Source organism: Camelina sativa, chromosome 18, assembly GCF_000633955.1.
Source record: "Camelina sativa cultivar DH55 chromosome 18, Cs, whole genome shotgun sequence".
NCBI lineage: Eukaryota > Viridiplantae > Streptophyta > Magnoliopsida > Brassicales > Brassicaceae > Camelina > Camelina sativa.
Genome location: NC_025702.1, coordinates 13,668,740 through 13,678,010, shown reverse-complemented (window position 1 = coordinate 13,678,010; position 9,271 = coordinate 13,668,740). Strand labels below are relative to the sequence as shown.

The 9,271-nt window shown below is 31.4% G+C and overlaps 3 protein-coding genes and 1 long non-coding RNA gene across 5 annotated transcripts in view; 1 reads left to right on the top strand and 3 right to left on the bottom strand.

Moving 5' to 3' along the window:
- LOC104761476 lies at positions 1-1,078 on the bottom strand. Its single transcript, XM_010484563.2, has 2 exons — positions 577-1,078; positions 1-203 (listed from the first exon to the last, which is right to left on the bottom strand). Exons 1-2 carry the CDS (start codon positions 918-920, stop codon positions 146-148), a joined length of 402 nt encoding a protein of 133 aa, XP_010482865.1. The 5' UTR covers positions 921-1,078; the 3' UTR covers positions 1-145.
- Positions 3,591-5,365, bottom strand: LOC104761475 (glycine-rich RNA-binding protein 4, mitochondrial). Its single transcript, XM_010484561.2, has 4 exons — positions 5,057-5,365; positions 4,275-4,343; positions 4,073-4,179; positions 3,591-3,960 (listed from the first exon to the last, which is right to left on the bottom strand). Exons 1-4 carry the CDS (start codon positions 5,238-5,240, stop codon positions 3,850-3,852), a joined length of 471 nt encoding a protein of 156 aa, XP_010482863.1. The 5' UTR covers positions 5,241-5,365; the 3' UTR covers positions 3,591-3,849.
- Positions 8,510-9,271, bottom strand: part of LOC104761474 — a 3,810-nt gene continuing 3,048 nt past the window's right edge. Inside the window, exon 4 of one of the 2 annotated variants that reach the window (XR_763203.2) lies at positions 8,510-8,965. This is a non-coding gene — a long non-coding RNA (uncharacterized LOC104761474). The remainder of the gene's footprint in view (positions 8,966-9,271) is intronic. The other variant, XR_763202.1, reaches the window with a different exon arrangement.
- Positions 8,622-9,271, top strand: part of LOC104761473 (putative beta-glucosidase 41) — a 3,574-nt gene continuing 2,924 nt past the window's right edge. The window contains exons 1-3 of the mRNA XM_010484559.2: positions 8,622-8,830; positions 8,956-9,022; positions 9,119-9,177. Coding sequence (XP_010482861.1) covers positions 8,684-8,830; positions 8,956-9,022; positions 9,119-9,177 — 273 coding nt within the window. The 5' untranslated portion in view covers positions 8,622-8,683. The remainder of the gene's footprint in view (positions 8,831-8,955; positions 9,023-9,118; positions 9,178-9,271) is intronic.

The window sequence follows — 9,271 nt, the reverse complement described above, 5'->3', positions numbered from 1 at the left end:
TCGGTGGTAGTAATTATAATATCAAAGCAATATATACATTATAGTGCTACATCTTTCCATTAACAAATTTATTACTACTATACATAACATAATTACATATCATACACATAATAAACTTCATAAGAATCTTTTTAAAAAGATCAACTCAAAACATGAACGGAGTCGGTGAGAACGCCGGGATCACCGGTTCAAAAGCATTCCTCCTGCAAAACGCATATAACAAAAACTAAAACGTCAAGACATTTTTATTATATATGTACACTACCATTTTGTAGACATAAATGTTCATTATATCATTTTTGGTTACCTTGCCATTTACGACAACTTCTGTTTACTCAAAATAAAACATTAAACATACTGATGTTGACACCCCAACTATATCGAATCTTTATCCACAAACTATCATCTAATTAACTACCATCATTATCTACTCTTTATCTTCCCTCATCTCTTCATACTTATCTTTATGAATATTCTTAAGTTTAGTATCTTTTTTAATCATTATCATAAATCTATATACCCTAACCATATATACTTAACACAAAAGTATCATGCAAACTTGATAGAGTAGTGTACCCGAAATCGTCACTACGGAAACGAACATGACCACCGCCCGATCGTGACGACGTGGCATCTCCGCCGTCGTTGCCTTCACTTTTCCGACGAACTTTCTTTTTCTCTTCGTCCTTTACCGATTTCTCCGTTATAGCCGGTTTGGTCTCCGATATAACGCTAAGTGACGGTCTCCACTCTGCTATCTGTCCAGGTTGACCAGCTACTCTAACACGTTTCCGCCGCCTTCGCTGTTTCATTAGCGTTTGCGTTTCTTCTGAAACCGAATCGTCTGCGGTTGCGGCGGTGGATTCTTGGAACTGCTGTGAACCGAAACAAGGCACGACTAGCTCCAACAAGAATTTCATATCCTACACGTCACCGCACCTGAATCACTTCTCTTTCTCTTTATAATTTTCTTGTTTTGCTAATTAAATCCTTTGGAGTTGGTTTATTAAAAAAAGGCGAATGGTTTGGAATGTTGCCAAGGTTAAGAAATTTTGGAGTGATGATACTCTTCTTAATGGAACAGAGGCAATTTATAGAAGGAACTTGAGCTCTTGTGTGACAAATCACTTCATTACGTGGACATAGTTTTGTTAAATTATTACGAAACTACCCTTGATGGTTCTTATCTTTAACCGGAATTGGTTTGATAGTTGGTTTACGTTGAATTGAGAAATGGGTTAAAGGCTAATTATTGACACTGTAGTAAAACATAGTTTTGGTTTATCAATCGTTTCAGTTGGTATAGTCGTATACTCGTATTCATAATTTATCTTGTGATCTCTAAAGTCTAGTTCATGTTGGGTCTAATATATAAAAGAAAGCATGATTCGATTTGTGGTATAGAATAATAGAGACCCGTTTTACAGATTAAAACAAAAAAAATATCTAAACCTGAACTCATGGAAACATTTTAGAGTGATTTGTTTCTGAAGTAGGATCATTTTATTTGGTCGACGTGAAATCATTTTTGTTTCCGAACTTGTTGTATTCTTAGTATACAACAAATGCATTTTGCTTTCACTTGAAAATAATTTTGGACCGCTTTTATTATATTCAGAAGTAAATTAATTTTTGATTGCTATAGGTTCGCATACGGTGTTGTGATATATAACGTTTCTTTAATTTGAAAAACAAAAAAAATCTTACGTAATTGTCAGTTTGAGATTGGTTTTGGTGGATTTCGGTTTGGTTTTTTTTTGGGTTAGCCTCGAGAGAGAAGTTAAACCAACTAAAAACTAAATTAAACGTTACTATGAATTTTATGTAATCGTTTTTTTTTTTTTGGATCGATTTAGCTTAGAAATTTAGTTTTACCATTGATTTGTTAGTCTTTTGACTCTTTTCTAAAATGAGATTAATCCGGTTCAAATCGCGTGAAATGGGTACATGGTGAGTTGGTGACTTTTTAATATTTTTGATGTATATATTAACTAACTAAAATCATTCACATCCATTACCATTATCATATATTGTTTCCTTTGATCGGGGTCTTCCACATAGTTTCAAGTACGTAAATACACTAGTCCTTTATCCAAAAAAAAAAAAAGGTACGTAATACGGTAATAGTATATCATGATATGATGACATGATGTTACTTATATCTGCATGTGCTTATCATACGTGGCAATGAGAAAACCCTATGATAAATGTATATGATAAGAAGTAAGAACGTAAATACAAACTCCTGTAGATAAGAACTATAATAAATAAAATCAGTTCAGACTCATATCTCCTAACGGTACAGAAAACGAAATGGTCCAACTTCATAATACATGTGTTACTAATTCATGATACAAAAACAGTTTCATTATATATAAACCATAATTCAATTCAACCACAGAGAACGACTCGTCTTAGATGCTGTCACATTTGAAAGGAATCACACATGCGGCGCAACAAAAACGACGATGACTCATCTTACTCTCATTTTCTCAATAATACCACGACTTTATAGATTATATATGAATAATGGAGGTTACTCAGTTAGTTATGTTGCTACTTGCTAGGTGTCAATGTGCCAATGTAACCATAAGATATATTGATCGAATTCTGATTTGAATCTAATCCTAACCCACACGATTAGAACGAGAGGACACACGTGAGTTTATCGAATTTTTTTAGGATACAATGTGTGGCTAGGATTACATCTCAGCTTAATTAGTTTAACGAGAAATAACAAGAAAGCAAAGAACTGATACGATTATCGTCAGTTGAAAAGAACTTGATTAGAAACGTTATCCGATTAGATACAATCCTACTTGATTAGTTTATGCAGTTACGTACATTTGACTTGTGCCCACTCATCGAACTTGGAAACAAAGAAACATTTGTACACGTTTACGTCGACATTTCTAATTACTAGCTAACTTTTCATTGCCTCCAAGGAAGTGATCACAATAAAAACAGCAAAACGTATCACTATTACCATTATAAGCCAAGTACATTCCAAAAATGGGTATCTTTTAATTTAAATTTGGAGTGATAAATGATGAGTTGTAAAATGGAATTGGTTGCATGAGAAAGAGGGAATTGTCTCACCAAACGTAATTGGACAGCGAAGGAATGTTATAGTATGAACGGTATCTCCTTTGCATATTTTGTTTCCGTTTTTGTCATATAACATTTATTGCTTAAATTTATGTAAGCCATTAGTATTTTTTGATATTTCTTTTTGTTTTTGTGCAGTCCACATGTTATATAACAATGTTCGTGTAAATTCTAGACAGCTCCACGTGAAATTGTGAGAACTCAATGTTGTTTTGCATGGTGTGGCCCTATGACTCGTTACCATTTGTTATAATCATCACTTTCAATGTTAAGTGGTTGCATCTAAACGAAAATTGTGAGTTAGTGATTGGCTAATGGCTACGGACCCATTGGGTTTTATGAAAACGATCAATTAGCATATGTAACTACATTTCAAGATATTGTGGTAACCCAAAATCAACAAAACTGAACCGGCTGTCTTAGTTTTTCAATCTCATCTTAAGCCGACATACAAAATCAATCATGTAAACAAAAGAAACAAGTAAAACGACAACGTTTTAAATCTTTGTGTCTTAGCCGTATAAGCGAACTACTCGTATCATCCTCTTTAAAGAGCCCATTACACTTAACATTGTCTTGTAAATGACAGTTTTTGGTTATTACTCATAAATATTAATTTCGAGTTTCTCAACTTCCAGAGTAATAACAAGCCACTTAGACAACAGTTTGATCACAGAAGAAGATAGAATGAAGGATAAATATGAATATGAAGATTCATAAGAATCGAACAAAGCTGTCTCTCTAACGGTTACCATAATATGGAGGACGAGACATGTTGTTCTGAGGTTGATATGACGGCATTTGTTCTCTTGGTCTTGCATACTCTGCGAATATGACCCAACCGTCAAGAAACTGCAGAGAAGCAACAGAGAGGAGATTAGCCATTTGGTATTTGTTAGCGTAAAGTCTCTTAAATAGATTTTGGTTTGGTAATCGAGAAATGGATATTAGAAAGAGATAGTACCTTCCCATCCATTCCAGCTATGCCTTTTGCCGAATCTTCTAAGGTGGTGTATCTAACAAATCCAAACCCTTTGGAATATCCTGATACTCTGTCTGTGACAACCTTAGCTACAAAAAGCCAATTTGAGAGAAAGTAATCGTTACAGTTAGTTATCTTCACGATTTAGTTTAATACACATAAAGTGCCACAATACGAAACGCACCATCAGCAACTTCTCCAAACTGAGCAAAAGCTGTCCTAAGCCCTTCAGAAGTAGTGCGCTTACTAAGCCCTGAAAATATCCAAGTGGCACAAATATAGTCCTTTAGATATATACTTTTCAACTTCATATATAAGTAACATGATACAAAAACACTTCAGGAAACGTAGACACAGAATCTAAACTAAATAGGACTTAGATGGCTTACGAAAAGATAGTAATCAGACTTAACATGTTATGTATTAGATGTGCTATATACATAAGTCTATGATACACTATTGACCAAACTTTCAGTTATTATGACCATGACCAAAGTGAGAAACAGAGGTTGCTCCAAAGCCCAATAGTAAGTAGCAAGTTAAAACTGATTGACACTATAAAGAAATTTACGAAACACAGAAGCCTTGAAACACAATGAAAGACCAAGCTCTCTTGCACTTCATTCTTAAGCTAAGCAATTACACATTTTCAGGAAATGAGGATCAGTAAAGAATAATTGAGAAACCACACCAAACTATATCACTCGTTGCAAAATACATATATAAATCTAAGACACAGCTTCATTTCTCAAACACATATATCTCCAAATCAATTCTAATCAAATGTTCAAAATTACTTATAATTTTGGGTTTCCCACAGGAATGAATAGTCTAACTCTCAATTCAAAAGGAGTGATCTTTAAAACCACCCAAATCCCAAAAACTCACATAGACTCGACCAAACGATAAACCACTAAAAACCCAGAAATGAATGAATTGAGAGATAAAAAGGGTTTTTAAAATCACCGGAGACGAAGAGGTTGGTGCTAGGTTCAGCCTGAGGGCGAGCAGGTGTTTGGGTTTCAGCTTGTGGAGATAAAAAAGAGAACTTTGAAGCGTTTGAACAGAAGAGCTGTCTCAAACCAACCGGAGACGAAGCAACTTCCGTCACCGCTCTTGATATCGCTGGAAGTCTCATAGCCATCGCCATAGATTCAATTGAGTGATTCTTTCTTCGGGATTTTAAGGAAAAAGGTTTCAACTTTAAAAGGCTAAAACCCTAAAATCAAAAGCAGAGATCTATTGATTTGGATTATTTTGAGAAGAAGCAAAGGGTTTATGCGAAAATGATGACCTAAACAAAAGTAGACATAAGTTAAATTTACGGATATACCCCTGTATTTAATTCAAAGTTTTTTTTTTTCTCTAAACCTAAAGGTTGATAAGAACTACATCAAAATGACACTGAAAAAAAAAGGATAAATGTTACTAATGTCAAAAAAAAAGTAGTAGGATAAATTTTAGTTTCTCATAAAGGATACAATTGTAATCACCAAATTAATACTATAAATTTAATTTATTTTTTAAAAATAAATATTAGTTTTCAAAAATTTAGCTCATTTTCCTGAGTTAATATAGACGATATTTCATTTTAACTGCTAACCAATCAAAATTAAAAAAAAAACAGAAATTTGATATATAATTATACCAGATTAATTTGGTTTTTAAATTTCTACTTGGAATATTTTGTTAAGATTTAAATGTATGAAATTTTCTATCATCTTGATCTCATTTTAAAAATCTATTAAATTATCATATACTGTAATACTTATAATTAATAAATATAAAATTTTATGCATATGTTTTGATTTAATTTTTTTAAACACATATTAATATTCTGTTTCCTCATTCACCATATTAGATTATATTTATTCATTATCTCCCTTTTTTAGTTTATTATTTTCAGCTTTTTTGCGTCTATTAATCACATGCAATTCCAAGTACATAATACAGATTCTATGATTGCATTCAACATTCATGCAAATTATGCTAATTTATCTCACCTATAGAACTAGATTTGATGTTTCTAAGAGAAAATACATATTCAAAACCCAAACCACTAATTTATACTTTGACTTGGGATATATGGCAAAGTGTACAGATTTCACAAAATGATGGTAGAACAGCCAAGACTAACATAATGTTTTCTTTGATATTTAGGATATATTTAGATTTTTTATAGTTATTGTATTTAAAAGATTTTGTTAAGATATCAAATTATAAATTTTCTCTTATTATTATTTAACCTAATTTTTAAATTATCATATTATACCGTAAGAATTCGAGTCAAAGCATTTTGTCTCACCAGAGTCAACAATTATTTAAATAAAAAATCATTTCCATCAAAAATACATGGAGTGAAATCGGACATCTTTATCAGCATTATTATGCTTTATTCCTAGATGATTATGCTGACTCGAAATTTTCCCTTACTTTGTTTATTCAAAACTGCAATTAAATTTATAATCTATATATTGGTGTTAAAAAATAAAATCATACGCATTGGAAGAATAAAAAGTTTATGTCATCTTTGGAAAGCGATGAAATGTTGCTTTTAACACTAATGGTACTAATAATGATATTTGAGTCATTTTGTTAAAAAAAATGGTTGGTTGTACAAAAATATCACAATTTTCCCTGATCTAAAACTACATGCAAATACATATCCTAGGTGGCAATCTTAAAGATTGAAAAAAATCTACTTCTAACATTCAAAAATCTAAAACTGCATGCAATTTTTTTTTTTTTTGTAAAACCAAGTTTTTTGAATACATAAAGCTTTCCAAAAACATATGTAAATAAAATCTCAACTTAAATTAATCAACTTTACGTATATCTAACTTCCACTATCACCCTCTTTTAGGTAAGTTCCTTTAGTTTAATATTTTTCTCAATTATGTAGTTAGATCCACTATTTCTTTAAATTAACAAATCTATTATTCTTTTTTTTTGCAACACAAATCTATTATTCTCTTTTTACATTTTTGTACCCAAATTCAAGCAGTCACTCAGAAATACATGTATTTATACTCTCAACAGCAAAAAGACAACACTCAAAACTCAAAAAACCATTCAGAATCAATGCATGTATGTTTTATTAATCATATATTGACCGAGAACTCCTTTATCAAAAATTACATAATAACATTAACCAACTAAACAAAAAAAAAATGATATGAATTTTTTTTGTAATTACCAAACATTGTAAAGGTTGATTTATAATTTTAAAGTGTCAAAAAGATTCCTTATCGAAAAATATAACTGTGAGGACAAAATTAGAAAAATAATCTGTAAAATGGACCATTTTTTCAATTAGTGCTTTTTACTAAAATTATATATCAAGATAGTTGTAGTTATTGATTTTTGAAACAAACAAATATTGGAATAGATAGATATACCTAACTCCCTTTTATACATAAGATGGGTATTTATGCTGACATGATATAAAGGTCTAACTTAGATTTATATTAATTTACTAACTTATCTCATAATATTAATGGTTCTTGGAAATTCTAGTAGAATTTAAGAATGTAGGTCGAATTGATTAACCTTATAAATAAAAAAATAAATAATGTTAGAGGTAATATTGTCCATCATTGATATAGTGCATGTAAAAATCATCCATAGAAGATCATGTTTAAATGTTCGTGGAGCCGTTCATCATAATCATATGTGTTGCATGTAAGTAAATTGGATAGATTGATCTATCATATATAATATGATTAAATCAAATATATATGATAATATAAGTTCCAAAAAAGACAAAAAAAACACCAAGTAGATTTGAAAATCATAAACTGTATTGAAAATTAAATAACTATATAAATATAATTATATATCAAATAACTATATAAATATTATGAGTCACTGAGAACTCATTTATGACTTTGATCAAATCTCTCCATATTTTGTTGCAAAAGAGCCTAACTGTGATTTAAAATTAATAAATACTGAAGTCAAAATTCATACCGGGGCTTAAAAGAGCTCATTAGCAATTCTTACATAATAACTCTTTCCTATTGGAGCATATTGAAAATACTTGGTTTGAGTAAATCCATTATTTTTAATATTGAATAAAAAGTGATTTTAACTAGTACTATTTATAAATGTTACAACCGATTAACAGTTGACTTTGATAAAAATTGAACGACGCATATAATTTGGCTTAGATTTCTAAAACCATTAAACTAACAAACCAGTAAGCATGACGACGAAAATAAAAAAAATCAACGACCAAAAACATAAATAAAGAACATAGGTAATTAATTAGGTGAATTAATGTCTCACTAAAAAATCTTTTTCATCTTAGCGTACACTTCTTTTTTTCTTTTTTCTTAAGTTTTTGGCACAGCACAAGTATAAGAGACGTGTATAGTAAAAGCCTAAAAGGTCGAGTGAACAAATGTCAACACCGAAGAAGAGCCTTAAAAAGACGAGACCTTTTGTTTTGCACTCTTCCTCTTTGTTCTTCAACTTTACAAACACACACACACAAAAACTCCATTTTCTTGCCTCCAAATCTTTCATTGACACACAAAAAAGTTCATCCCTTTATCTTCCTCTCTCTTTCTCTTTTATTCATGCGACCCAAAAATGGAATCTTTAATGAGACTAGTCTTGGTTCTGTTTCCGCTCTTGCTCGTCTTCATCGTGCCTCTTGATCATGTTTCCTCAGAATCTATCAGCAGAGCAAAATTTCCAGATGGGTTTGTGTTCGGGACAGCTTCTTCAGCTTACCAGGTGACAATCTTCTTCTTCTTCATCATCATCATCATCTTCAAACTAATCCAAGAAAGAGATGTGATTAGTTTGAAGGAGCTGTGAAACGATTTTGACAATCGTAACATTTTCTTGCACGAAATCAGTTTGAAGGAGCTGTGAAAGAAGGAAACAAAGGAGAGAGCATTTGGGACACTTTCACGAAGAAACCAGGTATCAAAAATATAACAAGCCCAAACAACTTTACGATAAACCCAGAAAAATCAAGATTTCAGATGATTTAATGCTATTATTGTTCTTGATCAACAGGAAAGATATTGGATTTTAGCAATGCGGATACTACGGTCGATCAATACCATAGGTTTCACGTAAGTTTCACCTAAAAAAAAGAACACATTAGTTGACTTATGCTTGAAGATAAAAGTAGGGTTGCTTCTTGACAGAGCAAACCTCATCCAAAAA